This window comes from Mobula birostris, chromosome 1 (assembly GCF_030028105.1).
Source record: "Mobula birostris isolate sMobBir1 chromosome 1, sMobBir1.hap1, whole genome shotgun sequence".
Taxonomy (NCBI): Eukaryota; Metazoa; Chordata; class Chondrichthyes; order Myliobatiformes; family Myliobatidae; genus Mobula; species Mobula birostris.
Window position 1 is genome coordinate 68,923,385 of NC_092370.1, and position 20,276 is coordinate 68,943,660.

General features: G+C 41.2%; 2 protein-coding genes across 3 annotated transcripts in view; one reads left to right on the forward strand and one right to left on the reverse strand.

Moving 5' to 3' along the window:
- The window catches only part of osgin2 (oxidative stress induced growth inhibitor family member 2), a 97,285-nt gene extending 86,093 nt beyond the window's left edge, over positions 1-11,192 (forward strand). For both annotated transcript variants that reach the window (XM_072256756.1, XM_072256749.1), the window contains exons 5-6: positions 436-527; positions 9,037-11,192. In XM_072256756.1, the coding sequence (XP_072112857.1) occupies positions 436-527; positions 9,037-10,072 (1,128 nt within the window). In that variant the 3' untranslated portion in view covers positions 10,073-11,192. The remainder of the gene's footprint in view (positions 1-435; positions 528-9,036) is intronic.
- nbn (nibrin) overlaps positions 11,158-20,276 on the reverse strand; it is a 95,886-nt gene continuing 86,767 nt past the window's right edge. The window contains exon 15 of the mRNA XM_072256689.1: positions 11,158-11,404. Within this exon, the coding sequence (XP_072112790.1) occupies positions 11,215-11,404 (190 nt within the window). The 3' untranslated portion in view covers positions 11,158-11,214. The remainder of the gene's footprint in view (positions 11,405-20,276) is intronic.

The window sequence follows — 20,276 nt, forward strand, 5'->3', positions numbered from 1 at the left end:
GCATGGCAGATGAGATACAAAATTTAGCTCTTTGATTTCCTTGCGTTTCTGAAATCTCTAACAGCTATTCTCCCTTTAATCTTCAATAGTTCTTCAACTTTTTTATCATTTTGACCGTACTATTTATTGAACCTTAAAGTCTAAAATCAAAGTGTGATAACATTTCAATATTTCTTTTGCACCATTCTTGTATCCTATTTCCTATAGTAGGGACTTATACTATAACTTATTCATAAATTCTGAACCTTCAGTACACTTCCCTGTCTTCCTGCTTCATCCTCCAAATTCAGGCTTCTAAAATCTAATGTGGGAATCACAATGGCTGTTTGTATAATATACTTGATCTTTTATCTTTTGCAGCCACAAATTTTATCTGTGCTGAGAATTTTACCCTTTACTTAATCACTCAATAATAAAACAAATCTGTGTTTTTAGATGATGAATGGATCAATGCTAACAATTAGTGTGAACAGTTGGATGGAGCTACCAGGTTTGAAACTGAAAGACTGGACCAATGGTAAATGGAGGTACAAATAAGTTGTAAAATATTTGCCAAGTAAAGCTAATACAAAAGCAAATTAGTCCTAATGTTGAAATGCCTGAAATACTCAGTAAGTCAACAGCATTTGTAGGGTCATCAAGAGAGCTGACATGTTGGCCCTGTCCCAGAACATTTGTTGAAGGCCTTTTGTTTAAGTTCATTTTTTTTACCTCCTAATCCTCAAAACTTTAAAACACAGTTTTTCAGAATTTCATTATTATTTCCATACCTTTTCCCATTCTAAATATTGTTTGTCATTTTAGAATAGGTTTTAGAAGACTGCCAATCTGCAACATAACTGTTTCTCTCTTCACAGATAAAGGGTGACTTGCTGAAAATTTCTTGCAAATTTTGTTTTATAATTGATAGCTCATCAAATTATTTCTCAAGTTAATTATGTAGATGGGAAATACATCCTTTGCAGAAAATTAAATCAGTTTACATTTCCATTGGATTATTGGTTAAGTAATGTGCACTTAACTGAAAGGTTCTAGGGATTTGTTTGTTCCAGATTTTAGGATTTGACATGTGTACTTTTATCTTGAGAGGTTGATATAAAAGGAATATTCCTTCTGAACCTGAATATAAAAGTTTTAAGATTTTCATTACCATCTATGTATCCAGTAGGAAAGGGAGGAAAAACAATTATTAAAAAAAATATATAGACTGAAATCAAAGCACAGATTTAGACTCCATCCAATTATATTTGAGCAAAAATATTGACAATTAATGATTGACAAACATCGTTAGCTCTCTTGACTATAAGGAGGGATGCAGAAGAAAGGAAATTATAGGCTAGTTGGCCTGATTTTAGTGGCTGGGAAGATGTTTTTAGTCCATTACTAAGGACAAGATTTCGAGGTACTTGGAGGCACATGATGAAATAGGCCAATGTCAGTATTGTTTCCTTAAGGAGAAATCTTGCCTGGCACGTCTGTTGGAATTCTTTGAGGAAATAACAGGCAGCATAGACAAAGGAGAGTCAATGGATTTTGTTTACTTGGATTTTCAGAAGACCTTTGACAAGATGCTGTACATTATATTACAGGAAAGATACTAGCATAGATAAAAGATTGGCAGTGGACAAAGAGTGGGAATAAAGGGGGCCTATTCTGATTGGCTGCTGATGACAAGTGGTGTTTTGCAGGGACCGGTTCCTTTCATGTTATCTGTCAGTGATTTGGATGATAGAATTGATGGTTTTGTGGCTACGTTTGCAAATGATACAAAGATAGGTAGAGAGGCCGGTAGTGGTGAGGAAGCAGGGAGTCTGCAGCAGGACTCTGACAAGTTGGAAGAATAGGCAAATTAGTAGCAGATGGAATATAGTGTCGGGAAGACCATAGTCATGCTCTTTGGTAGAAGGAATAAAGGAGTAGACTATTTTCTAAATAAGGAGAAAATTCTAAAATCAGAGGTGCAAAGGGACTTGGGAGTCTTGAGCAGCATTCACTAAAGGTTCATTTGCAGGCTGTGTCAGTGTTAAGGAAAGTGAGTGAAATATTAGCATTCATTTCAAGAGAACTAAGATATAAGACCATAAGATGTAGGAGCAGAATTAGGCCATTTGGCCCTTCAAGTCTGCTCTGCCACTTCATCTTGGTTGATCCAATTTTCCTCTTAACCCAAATCTCCTGCCTTCTCTCTGTATCCCTTCATACCCTGATCAACCAAGAACCACTCATCCACTGCCTTAAATATACCCAGTGACTTGGCCATCTGTGACAAAGAATTCCACAGATTCACCACTCTCTGGCCAAATAAGTTTCTCCTCATCTCCATTCTAAAAGGACACCCCTCTATTTTGAGGCTGTGTCCTCTTGTCTTAGACTCTCCCACCATAGGAAACATCCTCTCCACATCCACTCTGTCAAAGCCTTTCACTATTCGATAGGTTTCAATGAGGTCACCTTTCATTCTTCTGAATTCTAGTGAATATAGCCCAGAGCTATCAAACTCTCTTCACGTGACAAGCCATTCAATCCTGGAATCATTTTCATGAACCTCCTTTGAACCCTCTCCAGTTTAAGCACATCAATTCTAAGACAAGGGGGTCAAAACTACTCACAATACTCCCAAGTGAGGTCTCACCTTTGTTTATAAAATCACAACATTATGTCCTTGCTTTGTATATTCTAGTGCTCTTGAAATGAATGCTAACGTTGCATTTGCCTTCCTCACCACAGATGCAGCCTGCAAATTAACCTTCAGGGAATCCTGCACAAGGACTCTCGAATTCCTTTGTGCCTTAGTTTTTACTTGTATTTTCTCGCCATTTAGGAAATAGAAAACCCTTGCAATTCTTCTATGAATGTGCATGACCATACACTTCCCGACACTGTATTCCATCTACCATTTCTTTGCCCATTTTCCTAATCTGCCTCTCTACTTCCTCAAAACAACCTGCCCTTCCACCTATCTTCATATCATCTGTAAACTTTGCAACAAAGCCATCAATTCCAACATCCAAATTATTGACATGTAACTTGAAAAAGAATCGGTCCCCACATAGACCCTATGGAACACTGCTAGTCACTGGCACCCAACCAGAAAAGGCACCCTTCATTCCCACACTTTACCCTCTGCCAATTAGCCTCTGCTTTATCCATGTTAAAATATTTCATGTAATCCCATGGGCTCATAGCTTGTTAAGCAGCATTATGTGTGGCACCTTGTCAAAGATCTTCTGAAAATCCAAGTACACAACATTAACCGATTCTCCTTTGTCTATCTTGCTTATTATTTCTTCAAAGAATTCTAACAGATTTGTCTGACAAGATTTCTCCTTGAGGAAACAATGCTGACGATGGCCTAGTTTATCATGTGCCTCCAAATACATCCTTAATAATCAACTCCAACATCTCCCCAACCACTGAGGTCAGACTAACTGGCCTATAGTTTCCATTCTTCTGTCTCTCTCCCTTCTTAAAGAATGTAGTGTCATTTGCAATTGTCTAGTGTTCCAGAATCATTCCAGAATCTAGTGATTCTCGAAAGATCATTATTAATGCCTCCAAAATCTTTTCAGCTATCTGTTTCAGAACTCTGGGGTGTACACCATCTGGTCCAAGTGTCTTATCTACCTTTTAGACTTTCCATTTTCCCATGAATCTTCTTTCTAGTTATGGTAACTTCACACACTTCATGATGCCAGACAACCTGAAACTTCCACCATACTGCTAGCATCTTCCACACTGAAGACTGATTCAAAATACTTACTCAGTTCATCCGCCATTCTCTTGTCTCCCATTACTTCCTCTCCAGCATCAGTTTCCAGCGGTCCAATAATCACTATCGCCTCTCTTTTGCACCTTATGTATCTGAAGAAACTTTTGGTATCCTCTTTAATATTATTGGTGAGCTTTTGTATTCCATCTTCACCTTAATGACTTTTTGTTACCTTCTTTCAGATTTTAAAAGTCCTCTAACTTCCCACTAACTTATGCTCTATTATATGCCTTTTCTTTTGGCTTTGATTTCTCTTGTTAGCCATGATTGTGTTATCTTTCCATTAGAACACTTCTTCCCCATTTCCTGTGCCTTCCGATTTGCTCCCAGAAATTCCAGCCTTTGCTGCACTGCTGTCATCCTTTCCAGCATTCTTTTCCAATCAATTCTGGCCAACTGCTCTCTCATGTTCTGTAATTCCCTTTACTCTACTATAATACCGATGCATCTGACTCCAACTTCTCATATGAGAGCAAGGATGTGATGCTAAGGCTTTAGAAGGCATTGGCCAAAATGCACTGGGAGTTTTGTGAGCAGCCATTAAGGTGAAGATGGAATACAAAAGAAAAGGTGTGCTGGTATTGGAGAGGGTTAAGAGGATGTTCATGAGAATGTTTCTGAGAGCAAAGGGGTTAAAGTATGAGGAGTGTTTGATGGCTTGGGACCTGTTTTTACTGAAGTTTAGAAGAAAGAGGGGGGCTCTCATTGAAACCTATTGAAGAGTGGATGTTTCCTATAGTGGATGACCCTCAGACCAGAGGGTGCAGCCTCAGAATAGAGGGATGTCCATTTAGAATAGAAATGAGGAGGAATTTCTTTAGCCAGAGGGTGGTGAATCTGTGGAGTTCATTGCCACGGAAGGCTGTGGAGACTAAGTTATTGAGTTATATTTAGATCAGGGGTTGATAGGCTCTTGATTAGTCAGGGCATCAAAGGTTACATGGAGAAGGCAAGAGATGGGGTTGAGCGGGAGAGTAAACCAGCCATGGTGGAGCAGACTCGATGGGCTGAGTGGGCATTGTAGTTCTTCCTTACCACAAGATATCAGGAGGCTATTTTATTACAGCTTCAGCTTATTTCCCTTAAACCAAAGACAGGTAAAGAGCCGATTTGATAGAAATGCACAATATCATTGCTGAATTAGAAAGGATACATAAAGGGAAACTGTTCTCATTATGATTCAAGGACGAGGGAAGAAGAGATTTTAAATTTTGGATTATGCAATTGCAGTAAAAAATTACAAATAATAGTGATGATCTAGAACTTGCGAATTGAGTACAAGGAAACTAATGAATTGTACTCCATTAATTTCTCAAGTATCACTGAAATAATTTCATAGCCTACAGCGGTGGTCCCCGAACATTTTGGATTACCAACTCCTGGGCTCCCTATCCTTTTCTGGGAATTACATAAAACTATAAAGAATTTTGAACTTGCACTGCCCAGTGAAAGAAAACAGGAACTGCAAATTCAAAGTAGTGACAAATATTTGCAAAAAATTATTCTAAGCCATTTAAAGCTACAAATAAAATGATTTCTTAACTACGGTAAAAACAATTTTCATCAACAATTTTAGAGCATATATTAGTTGTCCAACTTTTCACTACTTGATTGCTTTTTTACCTTTCAATGAGATGGATGGGCTTGATATCAGCTTCTCGACATCAGGCTGAATGTCACACAAAACAAGTCTCCAATTCACATGTTCAGTAATTTGCTGTCTGCTTTGTTGATTTGAAAGAAGTTGGACGACTGCACAGAGACCATGTTCCACAAAATATGGTGCTGGAAACGCAATAAAGAATACCTTACCCTGTTTCCACCGTGCAGGATAATGTTCGGAGATTTTTTTTTTCTACAACCAAAAGTTTTTATGTTCTTAGACCATAATAAAACCATAAGACAGAGCAGAATTAGGCCATCTGGCCCATCAAGTCTGCTCCGCTACTCAATCATGGCTGATACTTTTTTTTCTCCTCCCCAGTTCTCAGCCTTTTCCCCATAACCTTTGATGCCATCTCCAATCAAGGACCTATCAGTCTCTGCCTTAAATACACCCAACAACCTGGCCTCCAGAGCTGCATGTGGCAACAAATTCCACAAATTCACCACCCTTTGGATAAAGAAAATTTTCTGCATCTATGTTTTGAAAGAGTGCCCTTCTATTCTGAGACTGTGCCCTTTTGTCCTAGACTCTCCCACCATAGAAAACATAGAAACATAGAAAACCTACAGCACAATACAGGCCCTTCAGCCCAGAATGCTGTGCCAAACATGAAGTAATTTAAGAAATTACCTAGGGTTACCCATAGCCCTCCATTTTTCTCAGGAGTCTCTTAAAAGACCCTATCGTATCCGCCTCCACCACTGTTGCTGGCAGCCCATTCCACGCACTCACCACTCTCTGCATAAAAAACTTACCCTGACATCTCCTCTGTGCCTGCTTCCAAGCACCTTAAAACTGTGCCCTCTCGTGATAGCCATTCCAGCCCTGGGAAAAAGCCTCTGACTATCCACACAATCAATGACTCTCATCATCTTATACACCTCTGTCAGGTCATCTCTCATCCTCCACTACTCCAAAGAGAAAAAGCTGAGTTCACGCAACCTATTCTCATAAGGCATGCTCCCCAATCCAGGCAACATCCTTGTAGATCTCCTCTGCACCATTTCTATAGTTTCCACATCCTTCCTGTAGTGAGGTGACTAGAACTGAGCACAGTACTCCAAGTGGGGTCTGACCATGGTCCTATGTAGCTGTAACATTACCTCTTGGCTCTTAAGCCCATTCCCATGGTTGATGAAGGCCAATGCGCCATATGCCGCCTTAACCACAGAGTCAACCTGCGCAGCAGCTTTGAGTGTCCTATGAACTTGGACCCCAAGATCCCTCTGATCCTCCACACTGCCAAGAGTCGTCCCATTAATACTATATTCTCCCATCATATCTGACCTACAGAAATGAACCACCTCACACTTATCTGAGGGTAAACTCCATCTGCCACTTCCTAGCCCAGTTTTGCATCCTATTGATGTCCTGCTGTAACCTCTGACAGCCCTCCACACTATCCACAACACCCCCAACCTGTGTGTCATCAGCAAATTTACTAACCCATCTCTCCACTTCCTCATCCAGGTCATTTATAAAAATCACAAAGAGAAGGGGTCGCAGAACAGATTCCAGAGGCACACCACTGGTCACTGACCTCCATGCAGAATATGAACCATCTTCAAGCACACTTTGCCTTCTGTGGGCAAGCCGATTCTGGATGCACAAAGCAAGATCCCCTTGGATCCCATGCCTCTTTACTTTCTCAATAAGCCTTGCATGGGGTATCTTATCAAATGCCTTGCTGAAATCCATATACACTGCATCCACTGCTCTACCTTCATCAATGTGTTTAGTCACGTTCTCAAAATATTCAGACAGGCTCGTATGGCACGACCTGCCCTTGACAAAGTCATGCTGACTATTCCTAATCATAGTATGCCTCTCCAAATGTTCATAAATCCTGCCTCTCAGAATCTTCTCCATCAACTTGCCAACCACTGAAGTAAGACTCACTGGTCTATGATTTCCTGGGCTGTCTCTACTCCCTTTCTTGAATAAGGGAACAACATCTGCAATCCTCCAATCCTCAAGAACCTCTCCTGTCCCCATTGATGATGCAAAGATAATTGCAAGAGGCTCAGCAATCTCCTCCCTCACCTCTCACAGTAGCCTGGGGTACATCTCATCTGGTTCTGGCGACTTATCCAACTTGATGCTTCCCAAAAGCTCCAGCACATCCTTTTTCTTAATGTCTATATGCTCAAGCTTTTCAATCCGCTGTAAATCATCCCTACAATCAGCAAGATTCTTTTCAATAGTGAATACTGAAGCAAAGTATACATTAAGTATCTTTGCTATCTCCTCCAGTTCTATACACACTTTTCCACTTTCACACTTGATTGATCCTATTCTCTTACGTCTTATCCTTTTGCTCTTCACATGCTTGTAGAATGCCTTGGGATTTTCCTTAATCCTGCTCGCCAAGGCCTTCTCATCGCTCGTTCTAACTCTCCTACTTTCATTCTTAAGCTCCTTTATGCTAGCCTTATAATCTTCTAGATCTCTATCATCACCAGGTTTTTTTGAGCCTTTCGTAAGCTTTTCTTCTTGACTAGATTTTCAACAGCCTTTGTACACCATGGTTCCTGTACCCTACCATCCTTTCTGTGTCTCATTGAAATGTACCTATGCAGAACGCCACGCAAATATCCCTAAACATTTGCCAGATTTCTGCCATACATTTCCCTGAGAACATCTGTTCCCAATTTATGCTTCCAAGTTCCTCCCTGATAGCTTCATATTTCCCCTTACTCCAATTAACTGCTTTCCTCACTTCTCTGTTCCTACCCCTCTCCAATGCTTTGGTAAAGGAGATGGAATCGTGATCACTATCTCCAAAATGCTCTCCCACTGAGAGACCTGACACCAGACCAGGTTCATTTCCCAAAACCAGATCAAGTACAGCCTCTCCTCTTATAGGTTTATCCACATATTGTGTCAGGAAACCTTCCTGATCACACCTAATAAACTCCACCCATCTAAACCCCTCACTGTAGTGAGATGCCAGTCAATATTTGGGAAATTAAAATCTTCCACCACGACAACCCTGTTATTACACCTTTCCAGAATTTGTCTCCCTATCTGCTCCTCGGTGTCCCTGTTACTGTCACCATGGGAAATATCCTTTCCACATCCACTCTGTATAGGCCTTTTAACATTTGAAAGTTTTCAGTGAGATTCCCCCGCCCCCATCCTTCCGAATTCCAGCGAGTACAGACTCAGAGCCATCAAACTTTCCTCATATGATAACCCTTACATTCCTGGAGTCATCCTTGTGAACCTCCTCTGGACCTTCTTTCGAACCTCAGCTTCAGCTCAATCATTTTGTAGCAAGGATCAGTTCTTCTTCCATCCTTCTTGTTAATTCCCTATTACAAATATTCAGGAATTGATTTATTCCCAAACCTCGAATTTGAATCGAGGAAAATACTGAAATCCCTCCGTGTTTATGTAGCTTACCCAAGTGGGCACAGTTTACTTGAAGATCATCTGCTCTTCAACCAACTCATCCATGTGATTTGTGTTGCCCAGTGAGTTGGTCTTGTCTGCGCATGTTTGGCCCATAGCCTTCTAAGCCTCTCCTATTCATGTACTGATCAGGTGGCTTTTAAATGTTGTTAATATTTGCATTTTATATAAATATTTTTTTCCACAGAAATCTGACGAATGATAGAGCAACTCCAGAAGAAGTGGCTTCATATTATAAAGACTATGTTAAGATTATGGGTCTTCAGAAAAACTTTATTGGCAATACTTGTGTCACTTCTGTCTCAAAGTTGCAGCAAGATCAGAAGTATATAAAGGGCAAAATACAAAAAAGTGTTGAAATATATACCACTACACAACAGCTGCCTGCTACTGAAAATGGATTTCTTCACAGTCCTTGGGAAGTCAGAGGATACCAGAGAAGTGGAGATGGATCAAATGTGCCTTTTTGTCTTTATGCTGAAAATGTTGTCTTAGCCATTGGTACCACTGATTTACCTGCCAGACTTGGGGTAGAAGGTGAAGACTTGCCTTTTGTATTTCACAGCATCATAGCCTTTGAATCGGCTATCAAAAGCTGCAAAGTCAACCAGGCATCAGATCCTGTTCTAATTGTTGGTGCAGGGCTGACTGCAGCAGATGCAGTATTGTGTGCCAACTATCACAATATCCCTGTCATTCATACATTTCGAAGAAGCGTAACTGACCCAGCCTTGATCTTCAAGCAGCTTCCAAAGAAACTTTATCCGGAGTATCACAAGGTTTATCAAAAGATGTGCAAGCAATGCTACATCACAAATTCATACTCTAACTACACTAGCTTTCCTGAAACATGCATTGTTTCTTTTGTACCAGGTATGAAATGTATCCTTCAATCTGCTTCAGGAAGGAGTATTAGTCTAAGTATCTCAATGGCCCTGGTGCTGATAGGTACTTACCCCAATTTGTCCTTTCTTAAAGAGCATGGAAAATACTTGGGAATAGATCCAAGTAAGCCCATTTCATGTAAGAAAAATCCTATTGACATTAATCCTTATACATTTGAGTGTACTAAAGAGAGTGGCATTTTTGCTATGGGCCCGTTAATTGGAGATAACTTTGTCCGCTTTCTTAAAGGTGGAGCTCTGGGCATCACAAGTTGTTTAGTGAAACGCTTGAAGGAAAAGGAGCAGTTAATTTCTGAAACTGGAAATGATGATGGTTAACAAAGTTTAAGATTAATGGTCAATATAGACCTGTTCACTTTAACAAAAGCCTCCTACTGTAATCTTTTAGGAATAGATTCTTGATGCGAAGGAACTAGTGCATGCCCTGTTCACTTTTTGATTAAAAAAATGGAGGAAATGGTTTAGTTAATTGTTAGTGTGCTCAGCAGAAAGGCACACGTCTTTGTTTTGTGAAATACTCATTTCTTCATGCAATGATGAGTTATAAACTTAGCAAACAAGCAAATCTATTCTCAAAAGTCTATCTACAAATGTACTCAAACTCAAAAGGTCACAATAGCAGAAACCTCATGTGAGAATTGTTCAGTGCTTCTGGCCATCTTTCTCCAATGCATTTTGTGGTCTATTCATTTCAGTGGGCCAACTAGTTTTTTCTTTGCCTATAGAGAGAGATTGTTTGAATAAGTGCCCTTTCAACCAAAATTATGCTGTTCAAGACAATTTGATAAGACTAGTATGATTGCTTTTTGAACATTCCTGGGGTCCTTGTCCATCCCCAAATAGCAAATATCCTGAAGCATTTTGATTGTATGCAGTCATTGACCTGATGAAAAAATATATTGAAAGTTCACAACATTTTATTATGAAACTGAAAATAGTGTGAAAATCAAAGCCAGAACTCTAAAAGTAACATTGCCATAGCAGTAGGGAGCCAAGTAGCTTCTGTCCATATGTGTTAATGTCCAAAGGGTCTTTGGCAACTCTCCCAGTTTAGGCATAGATTCTAAATATTTGTGGGTAGAATACTGCAGGGCTGACTTGGCTGTGAGCTTGATTGAAATTGTGTCTTAAATTGTGGCAGCTGGTCTGACTGGTTGTATTCCTTTCTTGACAATGTTTTATGTAACTAGCTTGCAATGCACATTTAATCAAACGAGGAATTCGGGCAAGGGAAGTGGATTTCCTTTCTGAAGTACCATTAGCAAATTAGACTGTTCACAACAACCCAGAAATTGTAGTATCAGCATTACTGATAAATAACATGATAGAATAAAGTTTAAAAAAATTTTTAATCACACTCTGTAAACAATAACAGCCTCTTCTTCTTCACTATCATCTATCAATTCTAGTTTGCCTGGTTGATCTTCTGCAATTGATTGATCTATAAATAATTTGTAAATTCAAGCTGGAAATAATAAAAAAAATGCGATGGAAAGATGGAGCAGATCAGGAAATATCTCTGGAAAGGAACATATTTGGTTTATTTTAACTTTGAGAGACGGGTGGAGATGAAGAGTCTGAATGACAATTGGTACTGCTGTCAATTGAGAGAAGATGGGAAAGACTTGTTGAATGCCGGATCCTTGATGCCTGGAGAAGTAAATTGAATGTGATGAGTGAAAACAGGAAAAAAGTAAAATGAGAATATCTGCTCACTGATAAATACTGGAAAAACAAAACACAACAGATGCTGGAAGTCTGAAATAAAAGTGAGGAAATGTTGAAAATACTCCTGTGGAGTGAAAACCTAGATTACAATTTCAGCTTGATAAAACTGGGAAGGTTGACTTCAGATAACCAAAGATGAGTCCAGCAGCTTGGAAAGCGTGCCTGAGTTTATGTCAGCCTTCCCAGCAGTGGCGAGAATGGGAGTGTAATAGAAAATGAAGTGACAAGTGAATGGATGCTTCGGGTCATCCTTGTGAATTGACAGCTATTCTGAAAAGAGGCTATTCCGTATTTGGCTTCTCCGATGAAGGGAAGACCACACAGTAAACTTCAAATACAGCATACTACATTAGATGAGTACAAGCAAAGGGTTAGTTAGGTAGCTAGGAGATGGGAAGAGGTGAAAGGCCAGCATTGCTTGGGAAGGTGCCTTTAGTAGGGATATAGATGCTGATGGAGATGGAAGAGTAAACCAGACTATTGAAAATGAAGCAACACACAGAAACAAACAGTTTGGAATAATGTAATGGGAGGGAAGAAAATTGTCAATGAGGCTGGCATCACAAATGAATTAATGTAGGATGATCCATTGAATGTGCAGTCTGGCAGGATAAGAAGAGAAGTTCAAGAAATAAAACATGACTAAGAGCTTTGCCAACTATAGCGGAGGGGAAGAAGCTATAGTTAAAATAAAATAACTGATGTCACCAGAAGCACCAGTGTGGAAATTGTCTGCCATTATAACAGATAGAGAAATTTGGAGAATGGAATGTAGGTATTAAAAAAAACAGGGTACGAGGTGGTCAAGGCAGTTGTGGGAGCTGTGGCTTGTAATGGATTTTGATCACCAACTTGTTCCATGAGATGAAAAAGAAGTCAAGGAAAGAACTGATCAGAGATGGTCACAATAAAGAAGTGAAAATAATGTAGAAGCTAGCAACAAAGGTGAGGAAAACTTCAAGTTCTAAGAGCAGGAAGTAGCGCTGACAGTGATCATTGTAACAGTAAGATCAGTTGTGGAAGGATTCCTCAGTAGGATTGAAATTGAACCCTACCACAGGTGAAATCATTGCTTACATTCAGCCAGGTTCCCTTACAAATAGCTTCTGAATTGAAGGGAATAGTGGTGATACAGGAGTTGTTCGATGTGTAAACGGGCTCAGGTGGAGGAGAACTCGTTGAGTTTATAGTTATAAAGAACCAGTAACCCTCAGGCGATCATGATGTGGTATGGTGATACTGAATACTCATTGTGAAATTGAACCAGTCAAAGCAAGAAAACCGAAACTGTCAAAATAAGAGGATATCCAGTGACACAGGTAAGTGGAAAGACACCAGACAAGGAGAGGAAGAATAGAGTCAAGATGAAAAAAAAACAAGTTCTGTAGAATGAAAACATCAGAATTTCAACAGTTCTGACTATGGATTTTATTGAAGTAGAGACTGGTTGTGCATGTTTAGAGGGACTAGGAGGATTGAGGCTGCTAAGGGGAGATCTCCAAAAGAAATGAAGTCACAGACTGAAGGACAACAAACTGATATTCTTTGTGGGGGTCGAGACCTAAAGGGAATTCTGAGGAGATGCCAGAGAGCTCGGTTCACCAAACAACAGTAACATTCTTGTCAACAATTTTAATGATAGTATTGTGTTGGCCCTAAGTGAATGGTGTTGACTGTTCAGAGGTGGGAGATTAGAATGTATTTTTATTGATTCAAGAGATAGGAGCTTTTCATGTTGAACAATCACTTAACTGCCCTTGAGAAGATTGAGGTGAATTGCTTTCTTGAACCACTGCAATCTATAAAATGTGGGTATACCTTGCTAAGAAGAGAAATCCAGGACTTTGACCCAGTGACAATGAAGGAACAGTGATGTATTCCCAAATCAAGTGGTAGTATTCACATGTTGTTGCTGCCCTTACACTAGCTGATTGAATCTGTGGGTTTGGAAGTAGTTAAGGAGTCTTGGCAAGCTGCTGTAGTGTATTCTGTAGATGGAATATATTATTGCTACTGTGCTTTCTTGGTTGAGTGAGTGAATGGTTTTGGATGGGGTGCCTAAAAAGCCTGTGTGATGTGGAGTTTGAGTGTTCTTGAAGTTGCAATCATCCAGCCATGTGATGAGTGACAGCAGAATCCTGATGAGGCATGTGAATGGCAGACGTTAGTAGTCCAGTTATTTGCTTGAGGAGAGTTATGAATCCGGTTACTTACTGGGAATTCAGTGATGCAAATGCCTTCAATGTTAGGGATCTTAGCTGGATTTCCATTTTTTGGATATTGTCATTGTTGCCACTTGTATGGTGCAAATGTTACTAGTGAGTAGATCAAATAGAATCAATAAGGGCAAGGTCAGGCCAACAGGAATAAAAAAGATCTATTGAAATTAAGGGACTAGTGGAGACACTCAGATGGATAAAAAAATATTCTGAAGTTTGGCAGAAGGTTCCACATGCATTATAAATAGACATCATAGTAAAGACAGCAGAACAACATCATATCTGGCTCAGAATTTTTTGGGATAGGATCATAGCCGGGTGAAGCTGAGGTACCTGACAAATCAAATTTATTGTCACACAGCACACATCAAAGTTGCTGGTGAACACAGCAGGCCAGGCAGCATCTCTAGGAAGAGGTACAGTCGACGTTTCGGGCCGAGACCCTTCGTCAGGACTAACTGAAGGAAGAGCTAGTAAGAGATTTGAAAGTGGGAGGGGGAGGGGAGATCCAAAATGATAGGAGAAGACAAGAGTGGGAGGGATGGAGCCAAGAGCTGGACAGTTGATTGTCAAAAGGGATATGAGAGGATCATGGGACAGGAGGCCCAGGGAGAAAGGAAAGGGGGGAGGGGGGGAAAACCCAGAGGATGGGCAAGGGGTATAGTCAGAGGGAGAAAAAGGAGAGAGAAAGGATGTGTGTATATAAATAAATAACGGATGGGGTACGAGGGGGAGGTGGGGCATTAGCGGAAGTTAGAGAAGTCAATGTTCATGCCATCAGGTTGGGTATTCCGTCTGGGTAGCCTCCAACCTGATGGCATGAACATTGACTTCTCTAACTTCCGCTAATGCCCCACCTCTCCCTCGTACCCCATCCGTTATTTATTTATATACTCACATCCTTTCTCTCTCCTTTTTCTCCCTCTGTCCCTCTCACTATACCCCTTGCCCATCCTCTGGGTTCCCCCTCCCCCTTTTCTTTCTCCCTGGGCCTCCCGTCCCATGATCCTCTCACATCCCTTTCGCCAATCACCTGTCCAGCTCTTGGCTCCATCCCTCCCCCTCCTGTCTTCTCCTATCATTTTGGATCTCCCCTCCCCCTCCCACTTTCAAATCTCTTACTAGCTCTTCCTTCAGTTAGTCCTGACGAAGGGTCTCGGCCTGAAACGCTGACTGTACCTCTTCCTAGAGATGCTGCCTGGCCTGCTGCATTCACCAGCAACTTTAATGTGTGTTGCTTGAATTTCCAGCATCTGCAGAATTCCTCGTGTTTGTAAATTTATTGTCATTTAGCTATATACATGTACAGTGTCTATAAAAAGTATTCACCCCTTGGAAGTTTTCAAGTTTTACAACATTGAATCACAGTGGATTTAATTAGGCTTTTTTTGACACTGATCAGCAGAAAAGATGGAAGATGCACCTTTGGCAGCAATTACAGCCTTGAGTCTGTGTGGATAGGTCCCTATCACCTTTGCACATCTAGACATTGTAGTTTTTTCCCCATTATTTACAAAACTGCTCAAACTCTGTCAGATTGCATGGGAAATCAGGCCTTTTCAAGTCCAGCCACAAATTCTCAATTGGATTGAGTTAGGACTCTGACTTGGCCACTCCAGGATATGAAATTTGTTGTTTTTAATCCATTCTCTCCCATCTCAGCCACTGAAGCTTCTAATTCCTCCATAAGTCTCTTGACCTCTCTCATTAGTCCCCTTCTTGCACGGTCACTCAGTTTTTGAGGACAGCCTACTCTAGGCAGATTTACAGCTGTGCCATATTCTTTCCATTTCTTGATGATTGACTTAACAATACTCCAAGGGATATTCAGTGACTTTGATCATAAGACATAGGAGCAGAATAAAGCCATTCCACAATGGTTAATTTTTGAGTCTGCTCCACCATTTGATCATGGCTGATCCAGTTCCCTCTCAACCCGATTCTCCTGTCTTCTCCCCATAACCTTTAACATCTTGACTAATCAAGAACCTATCAACCTCCACCCATACACCCAATGATAAACTCCACAAATTTACCACCCTCTGGCTAAAGAACTAATGCCTGATCTCCATGCCAAATGGATGCCCCTCTATTCTAAGGTTGTGCCCTCTGGCCCTAGATTCTCTTACTATAGGAAACATCCTCTCCACATTCACTCTATCTAGGCCTTTCAACATTTGATAGGTTGAAACCAACAGTAAATGACCAACAGATTCACAGGTGAAATGTTGCCTCACCTGGAAGGACAGTTTGGGGCCCTGAATGGAGGTGAGGGAGGAGGTGAACGGGTAAGTACAGAACTTCTGCTTGCTTTCAGTGCTGACTACTGCATTCAGGGTAAGAGAACAGAAGATCAGAAGAAACGGTAAAAATATGCCATGAAGTGAGATTAGGGACAAGTGGTGGAGTTAGGGAATCTGAAGAAGGAAGTTGGAACTTATAAGTTGTTGATGTTTTCTATTCTTTATATCTGAAAGGGAAAGCACTAGGTAAAGCAGTGAAGGATAAGGTTGAACTGCATACCAAAATAGTTTTGAGAAAACATTGTTGAGGTCAACAGCATGCAGGTGCTGGATCTAATAATACGACAAAAAGAAATGTGTCAACAAATACTGAATATCTTGAATATAATCATGGATGGATTCAAAATATAGAGGTGTAATTTCAATTGGAATCTAAGAGAAATAATTCATTTGCTAAAGGAATAAGGCAATTTAAGTGAACACAAGGAATTCTGCAGATGCTGGAAATTCAAGCAACACACATCAAAGTTGCTGGAGAACGCAGCAGGCCAGGTAGCATCTCTAGGAACAGGTACAGTCGACGTTTTAGGTCGAGACCCTTCGATGTGTGTTGCTGCAATTTGAGTTTTGTTCAATACCTTTCTAAACACAAATGAAATAGAAACCAGTAAGAGTTAACAAGGTAAATGAAACAAATAAAAATCATTTCAGGAAAAGGTGGAGCTCGTTTTCAAAGGGGTTATTCTTGTATTGCTATGCTATTATTTTGGACCATGTGTTCCTTAGAAATGGGAGTATTAAAATGATACAATATTCTTCAATCAGATTGTAGCACTTCTCCACCTGTAGGTGCTATCATCTCTAGAAAATAGATACATATGTTCCAGAAACACACATAAAAAGTTGCTGGTGAACACAGCAGGCCAGGCAGCATCTCTAGGAAGAGGTACAGTCCACGTTTTGGGCTGAGACCCTTCATCAGGACTAACTGAAAGAAGAGCTAGTAAGGGATTTGAAAGTGGGAGGGGGAGGAGGAGATCCAAAATGATAGGAGAAGACAGGAGGGGGAGGGATGGAGCCAAGAGCTGGACTGGTGATTGGCAAAAGGTATATGAGAGGATCATGGGACAGGAGGCCCAGGGAGAAAGAAAAGGGGGAGGGGGGGACAAACCAAGAGGGTGGGCAAGAAAGATCTATCTGTGGAGACAGCTTATCTACTGATGTCTACCATAAGCCTACGGACTCTCACAGCTATCTGGACAATTCCCCTTCTCACCCTGTCTCTTGCAAAAATGCCACCCCTTCTCGCAATTCCTCCGTCTCCGCCGCATCTGCTCTCAGGATGAGGCTTTTCAGTCCAGGACAAAGGAGATGTCCTCCTTTTTTAAAGAAAGGGGCTTCCCTTCCTCCACCACCAACTCTGCTTTCAAATGCATCTCTCCCATTTGATGCACATCTGCTCTCACCCTATCCTCCCGCCACCCCACTAGGAATAGGGTTCCCCTTGTCCTCACCTACCACCCCACCAGCCTCTGGGTCCAACATATAATTTTACGTGACTTCCACTACCTCCAATGGGATCCCACCACTAAGCACATCTTTCCCTCCCCCCCGCCCCTTCTGCTTCCCACAGGGATCGCTCCCTACGCGACTCCTTTGTCCATTCGTTCCCCCCCATCCCTCCCCACTGATCTCCCTCCCGGGACTTATCCTTGTAAATGGAACAAGTGCTACACATGCCCTTACACTTCCTCCCTCACTACTATTCAGGGCCCCAGACAGTCCTTCCAGGTGAGGTGACACTTCACCTGTGAGTTGGCAGGGGTGATATACCGCATCCGGTGCTCCTGATGCAGCCTTCTATATATTGGCGAGACCCGACGCAAACTGGGAGACCGTTTCGCTGAACACCTATGCTCTGTCCGCCAGAGAAAACAGGATCTCCCAGTTGCAACACATTTTAATTCCATGTCCCATTCCCATTTTGACATGTCTATCCACGGCCTCCTCTACCGTAAAGATGAAGCCACACTCAGGTTGGAGGAACAACACCTTATATTCAGTCTGGATAGCCTCTGACCTGATGGCATGAAGATTGACTTCTCTAACTTCCGTTAATGCCCCACCTCCCCCTCGTACCCCATCCATTATTTTATATATATATATATATATATATAATGCTCTTTTTCTCTGTTTTTTCTCCCTCTGTCCCTCCCACTATACCGCTTGTCCATCCTCTGGGCTTCCCCCTTCCCCCTTTCTTTCTCCCTAGGCCTCCCGTCCCATGATACTCTCCCATCTTTTTTAGCAATCACCTGTCCAGCTCTTGGCTCCATCCCTCCCCCTCCTGTCTTCTCCTATCATTTTGGATCTCCCCCTCCCCCTCCCACTTTCAAATCTCTTACTAGCTCTTCCTTCAATTAGTCCTGAAGAAGAGTCTCGACCCGAAACGTCGACTGTACTTCTTCCTAGAAACACTGCCTGGCCTGCTGCGTTCACCAGCAACTTTTATGTGTATTGCTTGAAATTCCAGCATCTGCTGATTTCCTCGTGTTTACATCTGTTCCAGTTTTGTTACCAGAATCCCTATGCCCTTCTTAAGTCTGTGTCTCCCTCCAAAGTCACTGAAGGAAACACAGGTCTTCAAATAATAGAAGTTGTTATGTTTTGTAACTTCAAAACATTAAACTAATTCAAAGGAAGACATGGGAGTCCAAATTGCAAACCTAATTTGGAGTTTAATTTAAGCGAGATGCACCTGTCAAGTGGTAGTGTGATGATGACCGTAAGACCATAGGATACAGGAGCAGAATTAGGCCAATTGACCATCGAGTCTGCTCTGCCATTTCATCATTGCTGATCAAATTTTCCTCTCAACCCCCATCTCCAGCCTTCTCCCGATATCCCTTCATGCCCTGACCAATCAAGAAAATGTCAACCCCTGCTTTAAATATACATAAAGACTTGGCCTCCACAGCTGCCCATGGCAAAGAATTCCACAGATTCATCTCTATCTGGAAATTCTTCCTCATCTCTGTTCCAAAAGGACAACCCTCTATTCTGAGGCTATGTCCTCTGGCCTTAGACTCTCCCATCATAAGAAACATCCTCTCCATATCCACTCTATCAAGGCCTATTCACGTATTTATACATAAAATCTGTAATGAATTATTTGAATGAAGAATGCTTAATCACCCAACATACAAGATTACTAGAATATTACTTACATTTTAAGTTCACAATAGCTATAAACACCAACTCAAAACAGAATGCACCTCAATTATATACACAGTATATTATATAATACATTTACTATATACAGACATCCACAGCATAGTAAATTTTAAATTGTCCCATTCAAGCCTAAAGATTCAACTGCTGTGAAGGATTTCTCACTCTTGGGTAACTCGGCTTGGTAACTGAGACTTGTCGCTGTGAAACAATCTGAGATTCTGGGACCTCCTCCATGATTGTTGTTGGAGCTGACACTGAGACTGCAGGAACTGGTTCAGACAGCTCTGGAACCTTTCTTCTCCTTTTCAACGTGTCTTTCTTCTTTCTAGTTTGTAGATCTTGATCTTGCGAAGGTGCATTTAGTTTACTGGAGTATTCCCTTATTAATCCTTCTATTGCTCCTTTTATGACCTGATCTCTTCTCTTGGTTTCCTCATCCACAACGTCACCTGACAGATCCCCTGTTTTTGAATCCCCACTGACTCCTTCCTTTTTGGTCTTTCATTCATTCAGCTGGGCTTTAGTCTTCGCATCTACTTTGACAGCTTCTTATCTCCCACTCAAAGTTTATACAATATCCTTAATGCACGCAGAGTAGATTCTGGTTCAGAATGTTCACGAAAGCTGAATGTTTGCAACTTTTCTGAAGCTTCTTGAAGTCTCTTCCAGCTTAAAACCAAGACACATTTTCACAAGTAACTGCCTGAATAACATATTAGAGACTTTTGCAGATACATTACCAACAAAAACCATTGTAGTCGGACCACTGGTGTCATCACTTCCACCCTTCCTCTGAACAGCATAGTCCTTTCTTGCTCCAATATGCTCTCCAACCAAAGGTACAGAGATTGGCACCAATACCTATTTGTCCTCTGTTGGGCAACGGTCCATGGTGTTCAGACAGTTGTGGCATGCAAATTGTGGGTGAATCTCCAATAAAGTTGTAGTTGTCTCAGCCAAGCATATCCCCACAATTCTGGTCCTCCTGCTTTTCCACATTCAAGCTCAATGTAGCTTGTTGGTTGTTGTATTTCACTGTTACAAATGTCATTGCCATCTTTTGTCCAGTATGAGTTCTTAGTTGCATATCTGCAGGTT